This window comes from Pistacia vera, unplaced genomic scaffold, assembly GCF_008641045.1.
Source record: "Pistacia vera cultivar Batoury unplaced genomic scaffold, PisVer_v2 Contig461, whole genome shotgun sequence".
Classification (NCBI taxonomy): Eukaryota; Viridiplantae; Streptophyta; class Magnoliopsida; order Sapindales; family Anacardiaceae; genus Pistacia; species Pistacia vera.
This window is the reverse complement of record NW_022196292.1, coordinates 1,103,556-1,122,633: the sequence shown is the minus strand read 5'-3', so window position 1 is coordinate 1,122,633 and position 19,078 is coordinate 1,103,556. Positions and strand designations below refer to the sequence as shown.

At 33.6% G+C, this 19,078-nt stretch overlaps 3 protein-coding genes across 3 annotated transcripts; all 3 read left to right on the top strand.

Moving 5' to 3' along the window:
* The first annotated feature begins 4,133 nt into the window (after positions 1-4,133).
* LOC116145397 (uncharacterized protein ycf45-like) lies at positions 4,134-8,951 on the top strand. The gene is made up of 9 exons (XM_031430863.1): positions 4,134-4,356; positions 5,039-5,101; positions 5,522-5,599; positions 5,856-6,076; positions 6,464-6,536; positions 6,658-6,942; positions 7,282-7,425; positions 8,034-8,084; positions 8,724-8,951. The coding sequence occupies exons 1-9, from the start codon at positions 4,153-4,155 to the stop codon at positions 8,793-8,795; spliced, it is 1,191 nt and encodes a 396-aa protein (XP_031286723.1). The 5' UTR covers positions 4,134-4,152; the 3' UTR covers positions 8,796-8,951.
* A 3,939-nt stretch (positions 8,952-12,890) lies between these two features.
* Positions 12,891-14,620, top strand: LOC116145434 (reticuline oxidase-like). Its single transcript, XM_031430893.1, has one exon. It carries the CDS (start codon positions 12,891-12,893, stop codon positions 14,556-14,558), a length of 1,668 nt encoding a protein of 555 aa, XP_031286753.1. The 3' UTR covers positions 14,559-14,620.
* Positions 14,621-18,556: 3,936 nt separating this feature from the next.
* On the top strand, positions 18,557-19,078 carry LOC116145433. Its single transcript, XM_031430892.1, has one exon. It carries the CDS (start codon positions 18,557-18,559, stop codon positions 19,076-19,078), a length of 522 nt encoding a protein of 173 aa, XP_031286752.1.

Genomic DNA, 19,078 nt, shown 5'->3' with positions numbered 1-19,078 from the left:
TGAAAGAAAACACTTAAAATTTTAAAGCCTAATAGATAGTCACAAAAAACATCAGGGCAGAAAATTACATTAGCACCATAAGCGACACAATCAAAAAGCAAGCTACATTAATAATACATTGAAACTTGAAAAAGTGTTAGACCCACACTGTCAACAAAGTAAAAGGAAAAGCATCCTTGTCTACTGATCAACATGGCAACCAATCAAGATCCAAAGAACTAATCAAAGAAAAAAAACACTAAAGAAATGTTAGGGGAAAGAGAGATCAAAAGGGTCCAATACCATTTTTGCTCAGGTTCAAGAATTAATGAAATATGCCTCAAAAGATTAAATCTTCCCCTTCCCAATTTACATCTGCAACTTAAAACACCGGGAGTTGAACACACATAAACACATACAATAACAATTTACAACACCAAATTAGAAGCAAAAACGGAAAATTTTAATATAATATATAGAAAAGAAACAAAGAGAATAGGAAATACTAAAAAGTACATCATGTAACAATTTAATTTCATTAGAAGTTTTACATTTAATTTTTAAATGTGGCATTCAGAAAACATTCCGATACCAAAACAATAGTGACTTTTTAAGGTGTAGATTATATTGCGCATATAATTCCTTACATGTCTTTAGGTACATACTAGATTAATAAGACACAAATATCAAAACTTTCAAAAACATAAACACAACCTAACCATCAAAGGAATTGTCTATAAGAAACTTAATGAAATACAACCAAGCACAAATGAACAAATCAGCAAGGGTTTGGTCAAAAAAAGACATGAAGTGGTACATGGAAAAAATTAATCAAACTATAAATCAAAAAATTTCAACAGAATGAAGAAAAACCATAAGGCATTCTCTCAAAATAACTTAATGATATAACAAACAAAGCTTAAAAAAGAATGAAAACGCAAGTTTTTGCTTCAAACAAGACATGAAGTAGTCAAGTGCAGTGAATTAATCAAACAACAAAATCAAAAAACTTCAACAAAATGAACACAGCCCATCATGAAAATTTTCCAATATAAAAACCTTTAATACTAAAACCAAACAAAGCTCACGAAATGAAAGGAACCAAACAAGCGTTTTTCTTTGGACAAGACATAAAGTGATGAAATGTAAACAAGAATATCAAAAAATTCAACATAATGAAGACAACCACCTCAAGAGAATTCTCTAAAGATAACAAATTCAATAAAAAAAAAAAAAAAAAAAAAAAAAAAAAAAAAAAAAAAAAAAAACCAACAATGCTCACGAAATGAAAGGAACCAAGCAAGGGTTTTGCTTCAAAGAACCACAAGTGGTAAAGTGGAATGAATTAAAGAAACAGGTATATCAAAAAAAATAAAAATTAATGAACAAACCCACAGAGAATTTCCTAAAAAAAAATACTTTAATTAAATAACCAAACAAAGCTTAAGGGTTTCTCTTCAAACAAGACATTAAGCGATAAAATGAGTCGAATTAATCAAACAAAAATATAAAAATATTAAACAAAAGCACCACAACCCGTCAAGAGAATTCTCTAAAATCACGGGTTTTGTTTATTTGTGTCGTTGCCTACTCCGACGAGGACCGACGCCGACACGACGCCGCAGCCAATGCCGGCGCCGAAAGCGGGGACCGACTTTGCCGAGGTCCTTGAGCTTAATTTGAGGAAGCTTCCAGATCAAACCCTTTCTTCTACTACTTCTACCATTAATGTTCATCTCTTTCGTCTTCTTCAAGTTAACAAGCAAAGAGACGAATTTGATTTGATATGAATTCTATTTGTTGGGAGCTTTTTGTATTAATTTCAGAAGTCCCCTCTTCTCTGCCTCCGGTTATAACTCTCAAGTCTTACCACTATCCGCAATTTGAATCTGACCCACTTATGGGGTTTTAATTTTTTTTACAATTTGATTTTTTCTATATTAAAAAATTTAAAGATAATTAAAAATATTTTTTTTAAATATTGAAAATAATTTAAAATATCTTTATCTAGAACAGTATTAAAGATATATAAAAACTAATAGACATTCGAATGAATAATCGAACGAACACATATAAAATATGTTTGTTAACCAATAACCACTATTTTGTCCTTATTCCAATAATATCCTAATTAAAAAACTTCTTAAACCTTAAGTTTGTTAATTGACAAAACACCCTAATAAAAAATTTATAAATTACAAAAACACCCACACCCACCCATGTTACCAAATTCTGGCAACCACCGTCAGTGGTGTCGGAATCTATCAAACGGCAAACTATCAGCTAGAACTGCCGGTAATGTGCCTATCTAGGCCTTTTTCGGCCAGATACACCTTGGATTTGGCCAGATCAGCTGTTAACAACGGTCATATCTTGGGTCGCGACGGTTAGATCTAGCGTAGATCTGGCAGATCCATGGTGGATCAGATCTGTGCGTTGTAACTCGTAAGCTAGATTTCGGCCAATTTTGATGGTAGTGGTCGGAATCTGGCAACTGGGGTGAGTGGAGATGTTTTTATCAATTTACAAAATTTTATATATTAGGGTACTTAGTTAAATTAGCAAACTTAGGGGGGTTTTATTAATTTTAAATTCTAACTCATAATAATCACCAACTCTTACCTACCAATAAATTCTAAAATACTATTCCAAATAACCAAACAACGCACCCAATATGTATTTTAATTATTTATAAATAATGTGATTCACTGTATTTTGTTTTATGAAACATAAATGGTTTAAGTGAACAAATATATTTCCAAGATCAAACAATAGTGAACACCACTTTAATAATTTGATCAAAAATTGATGGTAGGGAATTTCTTATGGGAAAAATAAAAAGAAAAAAAATATTTTACAAGAGGTTTTATGTTCAAATATTGCTCATATCAACATCTTTGGTTTAAAGTAGTGCCTAAGATATATATATATATATATATCTTTGTACTTAAAAAAAATCTTATCTTTTATTATAACTTAAATATATATATATATTTTTTTTAACAACGGAGGTATCTAGGCATAATCGTCAACCAAGCTTGTCTAATTCTTATGATCACGGAACACCTTACAAGTCTAATTACAATGGATCAAGATAATTGCATAAATGTGGTAAGTGTCCTGCCTAATCTTCAAAGCCACTAAACACCCTACAAGACTAATCTTAATGAATCAAAATAATTACACAAATGTGATAAGTGTTTCTCCCTGACTCAAACATAAGACGCTTAGATATTACTAACTCCAATGGTTAAAAGACCTGTTATCTGACCTGAAGGGAAGAGGCAACTTAAATATTGTTACACCTAACTAAAATAACATTAGCCAATAATTGCTTCATTTTAATAGGAGCTATGTCTTAATTAATGGTCTAATAATATTATCAAAACATTGTTCGATAATGTCACCGATTCTAATAACATAGTAGACCTATCTTTGAATTTTATAATATAAATTGTATTAATTTGTGTTATAATTGCTATCGTAATTATGTACAAATTTTACATACCAATAGATAAAAGATTAATATTTTAATTAAACCAACACAATTTTTAAATATTACTATAATAGGTATTATTAAGTGATTCATGACTGCACCGGATGTGTTTGTTTTATTATTCCTATCTTATTCTGATCAAAATACATATTTGTTTCATTATTCTCAAAATTCAATCATATTTTATTCAAATCAAAATATTTTGATTTTTTTAATCCCTTAGATTTTTTAATTTAACTAAACACTCCAAACAATAAAAGTTTATAAATTAACAAAAATACCCCCACCCATCCACATATTCCCGATAGTCGAATAATATTTAATGGGTGGGTGGGAGCGTTTTTGTTAATTTTAAAATTTTTATTATATGAGATATTTAACTAAATTAACAAATATAGGAGGTTAAAAAATCTTACCAAACAAATTTGCAAGTTCAAATCTTATTATCATTCTCGTAATGATAATTCAATTCAAATTTTTCAAAAATACTACTCAAAATAATAAAACAAACGCAGTCGTTATTGTTGGTAGAAAACATGTGCTCTTTGGAAGTACTTTAGGGCCAGTAAATTCTTAAATGGGCTTATAGCCCAAATACCGAAAGCCTTTTCCAGTCTCCATGTGTCAACTGTATTTCGTAACTTGTAACATCATCTTCAACCTTCAATAATAGAGCCATGAAAGCAGCTCCAACTCCAAGCATCACTCTTTCCCACTTGACTTTCTCAACTAAGTACTCCACCTCTTCCACTTCACACACCTTCTTCTCCTCAAAAACCAACCGCTTTTCTCTTAAAAAACTCACCTCACTCTCTCTCCATGTATCATCATCCCACAATGCCCATGTGGTTGTTGAAGATGACCTCCATGCTTTCTTGCAAGTATCTCTCTTGCTCTCAATCCCATTCCTCAACTCTTTTTGCGTTATTTCTCATTTTAGTAGCTTGAACTTGGTTTCAGCTTCTGCATTGCATTTTACTCTTATGGGTTTTCTTTTAGTTATAGTTATTTAAGGGATTTCTGTTTACAACGTTGTTAATTTTGTGATGAAAATGAAATTCTGTAGCTTGTTAATATGGGATAAAATGAGTGCACTTTTTCATTATTTCTGAAAAGAAAATTGCAAGTTTACTCAATTTTATTTCATTTTCTGATGTTTGGATTGTCATTTAGAGTTAATTAGTTTGATTAATGAATTCTTTGTGTTTGTTTAAATTAGTACTTCATGTCTTTTGGACTTGGTTTCAGTTTCTGCATTGCATTTTAGTCTTGTGGGGTTGCCTTATACTTACATGTTTTCTTTTTGTTTTGTTATTTTAGTTATTTTAACAATTTTTGTTTCATTAATGTTTATTTTGTGATGAAAATGAAATTCTGTTGCTTGATAATATGGGAGAAAATGAGGCACTCACTCATCAATTCTGGAAAATAGTTTTCTATTTTAGTCAATTTAATGTCAATAGATTTCTTTTATTGTTATTTTGTGATATTTGGATTGTGATTTGGAGTTGATTTGTTTGGTTAATGAGTTCTGTTAATATGAATGTTTTGTCGTTTTGACAGATTCTTCCATGTGATCTGCGAGATAGACTTTATAATGATTCCAAGAGAGGACAACTTCTAGAGGTAACAAATCTCTAAACTTTGGATTTGATTTTGTTGCTTTAGGATAAACATGCTGTTGTGATTGAGGATGCTATAACGCATCCATTCGCTGTGAATTAGTGTTGATGAATGACCCCTATTTGGCCATTTAGGATGCCAATGTTTTTAAGAGGAGGAACTTTGAATTTAGTCATATTACCCCTTTTGTGCATTGGTCAGTCTTAGAAGGATGTGGGTTGATTTATGAATTCATCTTTCCTCATGGTGAAATGAATAAGAGACTTTGAAATGCAATTGCTGCTTATGAGAGGAATAGTTGCTGTTCTGTGTATTGGCTGTATTTATTGTTTCTTAGATATCTGAGAGCTTTGTGCCTTTTAAAAGTTTACCCAACATTGTTGCTTCATAAGATGATGGTTAGTGCTGCTATGTTTGATATAGGTTATACTGGACTTGGGACGCTTGCCAGAAGCCCGCTATCAAGGTGAATTAGGTGGGAAGTACTTAAGGAGTACTGAGGTAAATTCATGATTTTGCGTCTTTGAGCTTTTTATTTGCATGTGTTAGTGAAATGCATAAAATGGTTTTTGCTCACTCAATGTTTCCCATTTGCATCTTTGTTCAGATGAACTCATGATTGATTATTGTAAATGTTCTTGATTGAAAACTTCCTATTTGACATTCTAAAGTTTTAATACCAAGAAAGGAGATAAATTTTTTGAAGAACAGAGATTTCTTCAGTTAGCCTCCATTAAATATGATGCTTATTAGCTAGGTATCAACAGAAGAATTGGAGTATGCTCAAAATGCTGTTGGGAATTTCGGCGGAGACAACAGAGCTGGCATTGAGGGTACCTTGCATAGAATATCTGCAATTAGGAGTAGGAAAGGGGCAATAGTTGGCTTAACTTGCCGAGTTGGCAGGGCAGTCAGTGGTCACATTGACATGGTTTATGATTTGCTTCATTATGGCAAGAGCATCTTGTTCGTTGGAAGGTCAGTTAACTATTTGTACTATTTAATGTTGCAGTATATATAACAAAAGATGCTTCACAGCTCATCTTTAATGTGAAGCAGAAAATCATTTAGACCTGTAGTCATTCATTTATGTCTTACATGGCTCTGGAAGAAGTCTGTTTCTGTCTGAAATGAATTCAAAACTACTCCATCCTTCATCCTTATGATTAGAATGTTATTGGTTAAAAGCCTATATAAGGAATTGTGGTCCGATAAAATGTCAGAACATAAGAGTTTTCGATGCTGTGAGAGTTGCTTCTTCCTTTGATCTAGTAGACTACAGAAAATTTTCAATTTTAATTTCAATAGACAATATCCATTATGAACTTCAACCTTTTCCTTGTCCTTTTCCTCTATTTCTGACAGGCCTGGGGTTGGCAAGACTACTGTTATGCGAGAAATTGCCCGTGTCCTGTCAGACGAATTTCAGAAAAGAGTGGTTAGTAGGGCTTTTCTTGACCCTGTCATCCCTGTCTCACTTCTGATGCTTTTTTATTTTTTTAGTTTTAGTGTCTTTAGCTGTTTTTGACATATGTTTGTGCAAAATAAAACTGGTATAGGTGATTGTTGATACAAGCAATGAAATTGGAGGCGATGGGGATATTCCACATGCAGCAATAGGAAATGCACGAAGAATGCAGGTCCCGGAACCGTCCTTGCAACATAAAGTCATGATTGAAGCAGTCGAGAATCACATGCCTGAGGTGATCATTGTTGATGAAATTGGAACTGAAGCTGAAGCTCTTGCTTGTCGATCCATCGCCGAGAGAGGTGTCATGCTTATTGGTACAGCTCATGGAGAGTGGCTTGAAAATATAATAAAGAATCCTACGCTTTCTGACTTGGTATGTTTTGTTTTCACGTTAAGTAATTGCTTGACTTAAAAACTTAATTACATTGAATAGGAAAGGGCTCAACTTTAACATGCCTCCTTACTTTAAGGAACCACTTGACTCAAAAGCTTAAGCTATCAGTTAAAGACCTAGTATTAATATGTAAGTCTAATGCTTGAGTGTAAGGTACACGCGGCATGAACCTAAGTATAACCACTCAGAAAATATGTTTCAGTTATATTCATTTCACTGGACTTTGAAATAACAAACCCCATCTGCACTTAAGAATGAGATGGAATTTGATTTTTGTTGTTGTTGTTGCTTCTTTTTTTTTTTTTTTTTTTTTTTAAGATTGGAGGAGTAGAAACTGTTACTTTGGGAGATGAGGAAGCCCGAGCTAGAAGATGTCAGAAAAGCATTCTTGAAAGGAAAGCCCCTCCAACATTTTATTTCTTGATTGAGATGAGAGAAAGGCATTATTGGGTTACACATAAGGTATTCCTATCAACTTATTTATCATTTTCAGTTCAAAATTCGAAAGGTATTTCTTTATTTCAAAGGATTCTAGATGATGTCTCTAGCATTACGGAAATCTCTAGCATTATGGAAATCTCGTATCTTGTTCTAAACTATTGACTACTAGAATTGCTTTTGAAAAATTTAGCTAAGAATTTCTGCTCCAAAAGTTGTTGTATGGTGAGATAACAGCTAAAAATTCTGGCTCATTTGTAGTATTTTCTTTAGCTATAAATTTTCAAGGCTTTACAAACTTAGATGTGGAATAAAATTTTTTGGCAAGATGAAACCACACGTACTTTCCGCATTGCTAAACTGTAAAAACAAAAGAATATAATTAGGACTTTGTTTGATTGATAACTTCTTCCTTTCATATGATACTCTTAGGATGCCAAATTGAGAGGGAAAGTGGGTAGACATGTGGTTTATAAGGGCTTGGACACCCTCCCTTGTAAGTCGGTTTTCCAATGAGAGTTTTACCTAAGCCTACAAAAAAACCATTGCCCGACCCAATTCCTATCAATCTGGGAGTGAGTTCCTATCAGATACATTTTCCACTGTATGATTGTTTGTATCTCATTTTACAGACTGAGAAGAGTGTGGATATGTTGCTTCGTGGACAAAACCCATTGGTCGAGGTAATTCTTTCTGTAGCTTTTAGTCATATGCTTCAAAACATGTGGAATTTTAGTCGCAAGCATTTGTAGATTACAATATCAAGCATTTATCCTTTTAATTGTTTTAGTTTTTGAGCAGAAAAATGCAAGTTCTTACTATCAAATTCGGAATGAGATGCATATATATCGTGATTAAAAAAGACTCTTCATCTTCTGTATATACTCCTTATTTCTTCAGCAATGAGTAGCCAGAACTTTGAAACTTTTGTCAGAACTCTGAAGTAACTTGGGCATATGATGATTATAAGGCATGGATTTATCCGCAAGAGAAAGTTCATCTTTTGAATATCAATTTTAAGATTCTAAAACAACTTTAGAGTCATTTTTCACCCAGTAGATATTGAATATTTGATCAATTTTCGACCTTTTAGTTAGGACTATGTCTTAAAAAGTGCAGGACAAAAGCAAACTATATATTCATGTACTTAGAACTTAAATTGTAGGATGTACTCGAACTACACCTTTTTTCGAGTTCGACGAACTAATATTTCTTTCTCACTCTGGTATCAATACACCGAATCATAATTTTGTTGACCTTTATTATTCCGTTCATGACTGAAGTAACCGCTTATCTGAATTCTAAACCTCTTTGTTTTGCAGATCAGGAGAAGGGATGATCAGTTCAAGGTTGTGATAGAAAGATGGAAGGCTTACGATAGACATGAAATATAAATTTTCTTGATTCATAAACTTGATGTGTTGTGCTTTGTGTTACAGGTAATTATAGTTAGCAAATTCATATTGGAATATATGTATAATTGTATATACAAGTTAAGTTACTGGCTGAATGTTTCAGCAGTTGTATGCGACTTAAAAAAAAAAATGTTAAAATTTGTGCTAATAATATTTTATTGCATAGTATGAGAAAGAATGAGCGCCCCTGGGTTTATTTATTAACTCAAAGAGCTTTCGAAATATTGGAGAGAATCTAGAGTATTACAGTGATACCCCAAACTAATACATTTTTTCACTTATGATTCTTTTTACTTATCATTAATGTGATTAATATTTACTAAATTAAATAACTATATGATAGATATGTATTAATAAGTGGTATTTTATGTTTAAGTTATTTTGAATTTCTTAAATATTTTGAAATTTTCTTAGACCTTTATGAAAATTTGTTTTATCCTTTGTAGTAAAATACTTTTCAATAATTATATTGATAAAATATTGTAATTGTGTTTTAAAGTTTCGAGCTGGTGTGCAACGGAATCGGAGAATCCGGAATCAATGCGGCAAAACCGAAAATTCCAGTTTTTCTTTCCTTCGTCTCGTTCTGTCCCATTACTTTGTTTATTGATATTGTTTTGATTGATGTTATTAGAAGTATTAATCTAAACCAATAATTGCACAAAAACACAACCATGTAAAAATGAATCCATCTTTTCAATTTGTGGCTAGAAATTGAAGAAGTTTAGGGAAAGAGCAGATCAACACAACATTATGATAACAACTTCAAAAGGACATTATTAAATATCAATTTAATTAAGATATGTTTTAAAATAAATAAAAAATAAAAATTTTTTTTTTTTAATAAAAAAAATTAAGTTTTTTTATTTAAAAATTTTTTTTTGAGTCTACATCTACAAGGCACGCTTAAGCCTATTGGTTTATAGGGGGTAATCCTCCTATTTAACAAAGTTATTGGGTAAAAAGTCAGACCCACCTCAAATTCTATTATGGTCAGAGCATATTTGTGCAGTTGAGTGGTACTTGATTAAGGGGAGGAGTTAAAGCCGACAACTACCTCTAATAACAGACATGACCCAATATATGGACTTGACGTGGAGGGGAGTGTTGGAGTCCAAATCGACTAGGCACGCTCAAGTCTACTGGTTTATAGAGGGGATAATCTCATTCAACAAGGTCTTATTGGGTGAGGAGTCAGACCACCTCAAATATTAAGATAAGATCTTCTATTTGTAAGGTTGTTGACAAGCTTTTCTAGACTTGATTTTTGATGAAGATGTGATTAATATTTGGTGAAAGGTAAAGAGATATTCATTCTAAGGAATTATTAGATGAAGATAATAGGGCCAGTCTAATTGATTATTAGATGAAGATAAATAGATCTTGAGAAAAATACTTTATCTTAAGCTATGGATCGTATATAATCTCACTTTCAATCCTGTTTTTGTATAATAGAAAAAAAAAAAAAAAAAAAAAAAAAAAACCTTTGACGAAATTGATTGATTATTAGTATTATATAGTTAATTCTATAATTCATGGATAACGTTTCTTTATGGTCCAATCAAAAATTAGAAAAAAGGTCAAGTTGTCCGATTTAAAGTAATAATTTCCCTTTGGTATTTTTAGATAATTAGAGACGGACAAAAGAAACATCTTCTTCGTTTTAATTTACACATGTTTTTGTTTAATAGTTTAGTGTGTAATTATTATTATTTTCTAATTCTTCTTGTTATTTCGGACTGCTATTTATAACAAGAAGAAAAACGTCACCCAAAAAGTACATTAAACAGAATATGTTTCTCTCCTGAATATCAAATTATTTAAACTTGAGGAGGTTGATACTAATGTAATACAACCATGTTTCTAAACCAATAGTTAATTAATCAATTAATTATACAAACCCACATCACGGTAAAGACGAGAAAACTGGAAGGGACAAAACTAAAAGTTTATAGGCAGTTTGATTAATTCTTGAGGGAGACTATCACAACAACCGATTGTCACAACCCCCACTTAAATGGCGAATACCTAGATAGAGAATCGAACCTAAGACTATATATCTATCTACATTATTCTCAATTCACCCTTAGCATCTGTGCTGCCCAAGGATGGGTACAAAACTAAAAACTACCTAAACGCAGCATTAAGCAAGAGATTGAACTTGCTATCAAACAACATTGGCTTTTAATTTTTATGAATTATTATTACACAGCGCCGCTCTCTTAAAAAAATGAAGCAATTATGGATGTGGATGGACAAAGATATATGTCTCAACTGAATACAAACATTAGCAGGCCTTGGATTTTTATGGTTGGCCGGCATTCATTGATAAATATATATAAAACTTTACTCTCTCTTTCTCTTCAAACCTAATCTCCTTTTCCTTATCCAAATTCTCTTCTGAGTTTGAGATTTTACTGTAAATGAACAAATATAAGGATATCCATGATATGTAGTTTGTGAAAATGTATTCATAGTATATATCCTATACGAGCACAAAATTTTTACATAAAAAATTAAAATTCTCAAGTGACAAAATTTTAAATGGCGTACGTTGATAATCCAAAAGAGAAAATTTTACAGTTTCTAATTTAAACCTCTAATAATCTCAAGTGACATGCATATAAATATTAAATACTGTTTCATAAACTGCGTTTTTAGTGATATGATATTAACATATAAAAGTATAATTTTGATCATTTTGTATATGAAAAAGTTTTCATGGGTAGACTTCAACATTTATTTGAAAATCCAAACTTCTATTATAGAAAATCAATAAATACAAACCACTCACTAATGGTCGGATGGATAGAGAGGCACATGGTTGAAAGCGTCTCCCAGTATAATTTTCAATAGGAGAAAATTTAATTGAACTTATATCTTATAGGCTCCGTTTGGTTCACATTTTTACGTTTTTAGGAAAGGTTTTTTGAAAAAAGTTGAATTGGGCAGGTATTACGATGTAGAATTTACAAATTAATAAATACCCTCTATGTTTATTTTTTTACAAAACACCCCTATAATAAAACATTAAAAGTTAACAAAAACACCCCCAACCCACCTATCAAATACGGACAGCCGACCACCACCGCTGGAGGGTGGCCAGAGTCGCCGTATCTGCGCATGACCGGTTGGATCTTGCCGGTCGTACGCCGATATGACCTTTTTCGGCCAGATCTACGGCTGGATCTGGCCATTGACGGCCAGATCTAGCAGTAGATCTTCGTCAACGACAGCCAAAGATACGGCCGTCGTTGATGGTCAACGACGACCATATGTTGGCTGTCGTTGATGACTGGTTACGGCCAAAGATCTGGTCATCAACGGCCAGATCCACCATGGATCTGACCGAAAAAATGCTAGATTGGCGCACTACCGACAAGATCCAGCTGGTAGTGTGCCATCCTACCAGATTCCGACCAACTTCTGGCAGTGGTGGTCGAAATCTGGTATAATGTGGGTTTAGGGGTGTTTTTACAATTTCGAAAAAAAATATTTAATTAAATTAATAAATTTAGGGGGTTTAAAAAAGGTTGAATAATATTAGATAATATTGTAAGTTTTTGGTTATTTTACTGTTTAACTTTATTAAGAATATTGAAAGTATTATTCCCGAACTTGAGCCAAACGAAGCCATAGTGTTTACTAGTATTGCTAAACCATTAATAAATAAAATGTCTAAAATCCTTTTATGGTAACTTAAACCGATCTTATCTCTTTAGATAAATTTAGTCCAATCTTTCTAATACTTGATCATAAAAATCACGTAATTAATTTCGTATAAGCAAACTCGGTTAAGAAAAAGAATACAAATTTTGTGTCATTTCTCTCATGCAATCGTCTGTTTTTGTCGAGTTTCAATGCTCTAAAATTGAGTGTATTTGCATTAAATATGAAGGAGTTCCACTTCGCTAAACTTGCAAATATTAAATCAATGGCCGGCCACGTATTTGCATATTACGTATTCTTCGTCTCTCCCCTTCCCTTTGTCTTCAACGTTAAAGTTGATTCTTCATTTTTGCATTTAACTCCCCACCATTGACTTCCTTCTCCAAACTATCAATCGCCAGGCCCATGGATACCTCGCTCACCAACCCTTTTCCTCTCTTCTCCTTCTTCTTCTTCTTCTGCTTCCTTTTATCAAACCCTATTTCTCTTTTTGCTTCCTCAACAAACCAATTCATCTCTTGTTTAACTCACTATAACATCAACAACTTCACCACCTTTCCCACCAAAACAAACAACTCCTCAACTTATTACTACGAGCTCCTGAATTTTTCCATTCAAAATCTCCGGTTTACTGACACTTCGGTCCCGAAACCACTTGCCATTATCTTGCCGAAGAGCGTTGAGGAAATATCCAACACAGTGTTGTGCTGCAGAAACTTGTCCGTTGAAATTAGGGTTAGGTGTGGGGGACACAGCTATGAAGGAACGTCCGCGTTCGCGAGCGATGGAGCTTCGTTTGTAATAATTGATATGATAAATTTGAACGAGGTGGCGGTGGACTTGGCGTCGGAAACCGCTTGGGTTGGAGGCGGCGCAACGCTTGGCGAGACGTATTATGCCATCGCGCAGGCGAGTAATGTCCATGGATTCTCGGCGGGGTCTTGCCCGACGGTGGGGGTTGGCGGGCACATTGGCGGTGGGGGGTTCGGGTTGTTGTCGAGAAAATATGGGGTTGCAGCTGATAATGTGGTGGATGCTCTGCTTGTTGATGCAAATGGAAAGTTATTGGATAGGGAAGGCATGGGAGAAGATGTGTTTTGGGCCATTAGAGGAGGAGGTGGAGGAGTTTGGGGCATTGTTTATGCTTGGAAAATAAAATTGGTCAAAGTGCCACAAACTGTGACAAGTTTTATCATTTCTAGGCCAGGCATGAAACACCATGTTGCCAACTTAGTAAACAAATGGCAACAAATAGCGCCCAAATTGGCTGGTGAATTTTACATATCATGTTTTGTGGGAACTGGATTGCCCGAGGCTGAAGAAATCGGGAAATTTTCAGCTACATTTAAAGGGTTTTTTCTTGGTGCAAGAAATGAAGCTTTATCAATTATAAACCAAGTTTTTCCTGAGGTGGAACTTGGAGAAGAAGATTGCAAAGAAATGAGTTGGATTGAGTCAATTTTATTCTTCTCTGGGTTAAGTAAAGGAAGCTCAATTTTAGACTTGAAAAACAGGTATTTACAAGACAAGAATTACTTCAAGGCCAAATCAGATTATGTCAAAACTCCAATTTCAGCCACGGGGATAAGTTCATTACTAGAAATTCTTGAAAAAGAGCCAAAAGGGTATGTGATTTTAGACCCTTATGGTGGAATTATGGAGAGAATAAGTAGTGAAGAAATTGCATTTCCTCACAGGAAAGGCAATTTGTTTACAATTCAATATTTGGTGGCATGGTATGAAGAGGACAATGACAAGAGCAAGAAATACATTGACTGGGCAAGGGAATTTTATAATGAAATGACACAATTTGTGTCATGGGGGCCAAGGTGTGCTTATATTAATTACATGGATACTGATTTGGGAGAGATGGAATTGATTAATTCTAGTGTTCAAACTGAGGATGCTGTGGAAATTGCCAGAGTTTGGGGTGAAAAATACTTCTTGAAAAATTATGATAGATTGGTTAAAGCTAAAACGATTATTGATCCAAACAATGTGTTTAATAATCAACAAGGGATTCCTCCAATGTCTAATAATTTTGTGGGGTTCAAAGGCAAGAGCGATGACTGAGCTAGCTACAGATCAATTATATAAATATGTGTACTTCCTGTGTATGCCTTTGTTTAGCCAATTTAGGACCATAGAAGATGAAAATGAAAGGGTTTGCTTTACCTTTTTTTTTTTTTTTTTTTGGTTTGGGTCTCTCTTATTTTTGCTTGTACTTTGTGCATTGCAAATTTGAAGTGGAGTGTTATATATATATTGTGTTTGTGTGAATATGTAAAACTATGGACAGTTTTATATCAAAAGTGGACAAAAAAAAATTCTAAGTCAGAAATGTTTATCTTCTAATGTTAAATTGTCGACAATTTTACAAATTGGTACGTTAAATACTTTAAGTTGTCCTCATATAAGAATTTCGATTACTTAATATGGTATCAAAATTAAAATATTTGAAATTAAAAATGTAAATAACGTGTGAGGACCAAGCTGGAGATCGATCATATATTACACGTCTCAAATATTAATATTCAACCTTGGTCTAAAAAAGAAAAATGGGGAGTACTAGCATGCACATATAGTAGGCTTAAATGTTACACGTATTTCTTGTTTTGCGAGATTCATTATAAATATTATTCATATGTAATTATAGAAAACTCATACATATTAGAATATAGTTGCATTTTTATTGTGATTGAGACAACCAAAACCATTTTCATATAATTATACTTAATTTAGATCAACAATAAAATATTTAACACAGTTCAAATGCGAATCAGTGGAATGTCAGAAATCAGAATCTTTGAACATATGCCAAACATTAAACTACGTACTAATCAAATATTAACTAATGAGAATTGCCTCCGAGATAATGACATTTTCCCACCATCGTTAAATTCAAAAGTTAATTTTAACAAATTAGGGTGAAAAATATATTTAATAAAGTTTGGATGGGAAAATGTTATTTGTGCTATTCAGTCTAGTTAAAAATTATAAAGTTAAATAGTTCGTAGCTTTACCCTTTCGTCATTTCGTGTAACGGATTCCATTGACCAAGATTGACGATGGGTGGGAAAATGTAATTATGACAAATCTTGGGTGGGCAATTGTCATTCACTCTTGCCTCGATGGAAGACTCAAAAAGTTCTATTACTACTATTTTAATTTGTCATTAGATGGAAAAATAAATTATTTGTACTTAATAGGTAGTCCACTGTCCACCAAATATGTCAGTTCTTTAATTTGAAATACATAATCTCTCCATAAATAATAAATTATCTACCCAACTTGAAATAAAATCAATGGATCCTATACACCTTCTTGACCAAAATTAATAATTTAAACACTTAGATTACAAAGTGTTCTCATAAAGCAGTAATGTTTGAATCAAAATCAAATCCAATCTCATGAATTGTATGTGGAGAGACATTATTTAAGTCCCACTAATTCTCTTTTTAAGCCTCAATAATCATTAAAATTATTTTAAAAGTTGAATTTATTAATGTTTTATATTTGATTACATAATTGCCCTTCTCCAATATTTCTCCTTCCAAATTTCTTTGTTAACCCCATAATCCTTATTTTTTCTCCTGAGTTAAATTTCAGTCGCCATTTTCATTTTTGGCAACCTAGTTCTTATACAAACTCTTATAAATACTAAACAGTAGTTTAAATAGGATTAAACTAAATTTCCTAAATAAAAAACTGCGAATATTCATTATTTTATTTCCATTGTTTGAACCCATCTTGCATCTCTTCAAAATAATAATAATAATAATTTAATTAAGAATACATAATTTCCAAACAAAGAATTAAAATTACAGTATTAAAGAATGAAAAAAAATATAGGGTTTAGGATATTGAGAAAAAAGAGTTCGTTAATATATAGGGTGTGTTTGGATCGAGGGCATATAAGATAACGGGGGTAATCTTTGTTTATTTTGCAAGATTCTGATGTTTGATTTACAAGTAATAAATTATTACGGGAATCTTTTATTGTAAATAGTATTTACTGTTGGTAATGTGAGGGGTAATCCGATACCCTCCCCTAGCCTTGGGATTAAAAATTACCGAGTAATCTGATTTTTATACCTATTTTGCCCTTAATTAAAAATCATTTTTGACACAATTGCCCTCAAATGTCTACCAAATAACAATTACCCAGCCCCCTACATTTGATAAATTAGCTAAAACACCCCAACCATAAAAAAAGTTTAAAAGTTAACAAAATACCCCCAGCCACCCAAGACCACCGCCGATCGTTACTCACCACCGTTGGCCTCCGGCGTCAATCGTTGTAATGGTGCACGACCAGTGGGATTTGGCCGGTCGTGCACCAGTAAGACCTTTTTCGACCAACTAGGAACGGCCAGATCTGGCCGATTCACAACCAAAGATGTGGCCGTGAAATGACCATAGATCTGGTCGTGAAACAGCCATAAATTTGTGATCCATGGTTGGAAATGGCTTTGCCAACACACGACCGACCATATAAGGCCAATTGTGCACCATTTCGTCGACTTCCAGCGGCGGCCGGTGGTGGTGGCTGGCTGGCGACAATGGCTTGGGGTGAGTAGAGGTGATTTTGCTACAAATTAAAGTTTTATATGGCTGGGGAGTTTTAGCAAAATTTCAAATATAAGGGGTTAAAATAAATGATTCAAAAAATACTATTATATTAATATTTAAAAAGGAAGGCAATTTAGTAATCTATAAAACATACTCACCCATTTATTCTCTCAACCAAACATATTATTCACCAATTTATTCAAACCAACTAAACACATTTTCTAAACATTCCTAATAATCTTTAAGGTTAACAAATATTATGTGGGTGTAAATGGTATCAGAGCTTTGGAAGACCGGGGGTATATGTGTTTATACCTGTTAACCTGTTGAAAGTTCTATAGCATGAATAATGATTTAAATGATGAAGTCTGTTTGAATAAGACTTGTTTTCATTTAGATCATGGTCTCGAGGTAAAACCGGAGATCGGCTTGTTAAATACTATCGTAGATAAGTTAGAGCTTTTGACCCAGAAGCTTGAAAACTTAGACATAAGAGTGAATTATACGGTGTATCGTATATTTGCTCTAAACGAAGAATTAACCCAGATCGGGAACCAGATTGAAAAGGTTAATTCTGTACTTCAAAAGGTCAAAACATTGGAACGTGTTCTAACTATTTTACTAAGCCGGTAAAATAGGAGATGACTCTGGTGTTGAGTGACATTGAACAAGTGTGGCCTATTGAAGGATATACTGAACAAGAGGTTAAATGGGTTGTGTTGGACCTCTGTAACGGCAACCCAGATATTTGAGAAGAATATTTGACTTGGCTAGGTGTAAAGCGACTTTTTGATGTTATTCAAAAGGCTTTTAGTCAAGGGTGCACAAAGATTTTGTGTTTTATTTGCCGGATTTCTACCATTGAAGTTTCTGAGCTAGAGCTTCAGAATAAGTGGTTGGAAAAAGCTGAGGCGATAATTCCTTATTGGTACGGCGAATCCCAGTTGGATCCAGATCCTACACCATATAAAGAGTCAGACTTTGCGATTGAGTTGAGACCTGATTCAGATTGACCATGGGTGGTCAGGATGTTTTGGATCAGTTCGTGGCTAGTTTGCAGGCAAAATATCCCGGATTGCCTCCAGGATATGCACAGTTTGTGGCCAAAGAAACCCAAGGTGATTGGGAAAAGGCGGAAAAACTCTTTATGAAAGGTGTTAAGGAAGAAGACTTTGTTTCTAAAATGGATGGAAAACGGAAGGTTGATATTCCAGAAATTTCTACCTCGGATGCTGAACGAATCAGCAGGTATTATGAGGAAGAAATGAAGAAATAAAGGAAAGGAGACGAAACTGGAGGATTGAAACTTACTCCAGGTCCTAAAAAGGCGGAGCTCGATGAGCTAATCTCGAAACTCAGGGAGTCTTGAGTTTAAAGATGACTCGCTTGAAGAAATTCGTAACCCTTTAAATTCCTTCGAAGGATTCCTTAAGGAAATCTCTAAACCCGAATATAAACAAACTTATCCTATAAGGATAAGGTCGGAGTTTGTACCTAGAATGGTGGAGATACCGTCTAGCGGAAGTTTCCTAAACATCGATTATGTTACGAATGTAACAGATGCAATCGAAGCATGGGAAACTGTTAACTGGGTTCATATTCAAAACAAGAACTTTGGACTCAGTGATACTTACAGGTTTCTAAGATCCACACTGCAGGGAGCTGCAGGAAGCTTTTGGAGAAGTCTAAAAGCTGGTACGGGTCTGTTAGATACTGTAGGTGACTTGAAGAACAGAGAGGCTATCTTTGCACTCTTCAAGGATATGCTCTGTCGAGAATTTACTGGGATAACAATTACCAGTAGGAATCTCACAAAGGTAGTTGCCTTAGAAGCTTTAACAAAGCTTAGGCTTTGTGACATGTGTCTGTTTGAAAATTTCGTTTGTGAGTATAGACGATATTTTTATCAGTTGCTTGGTGGCACACAGGAAGTCATGAAGAATACTTTCTTTGCTAAGCTTCCCCCAGGATGGGATAAGGCAGCAAACGAGGCGTTTAAGCTTCTACTTGAAAAGAATTAG

Bases quoted from the DNA above. Each gene is read 5' to 3' on its own strand.
- LOC116145434 (XM_031430893.1), top strand. From the start codon at position 12,891: ATGGATACCTCGCTCACCAACCCTTTTCCTCTCTTCTCCTTCTTCTTC.
- LOC116145433 (XM_031430892.1), top strand. From the start codon at position 18,557: ATGGTGGAGATACCGTCTAGCGGAAGTTTCCTAAACATCGATTATGTT.
- LOC116145397 (XM_031430863.1), top strand. From the start codon at position 4,153: ATGAAAGCAGCTCCAACTCCAAGCATCACTCTTTCCCACTTGACTTTC. The intron at 6,077-6,463 runs GTCAGTTAACTA...TATTTCTGACAG, and splicing joins AGCATCTTGTTCGTTGGAAG to GCCTGGGGTTGGCAAGACTA. The intron at 6,537-6,657 runs GTTAGTAGGGCT...AAACTGGTATAG, and splicing joins ACGAATTTCAGAAAAGAGTG to GTGATTGTTGATACAAGCAA.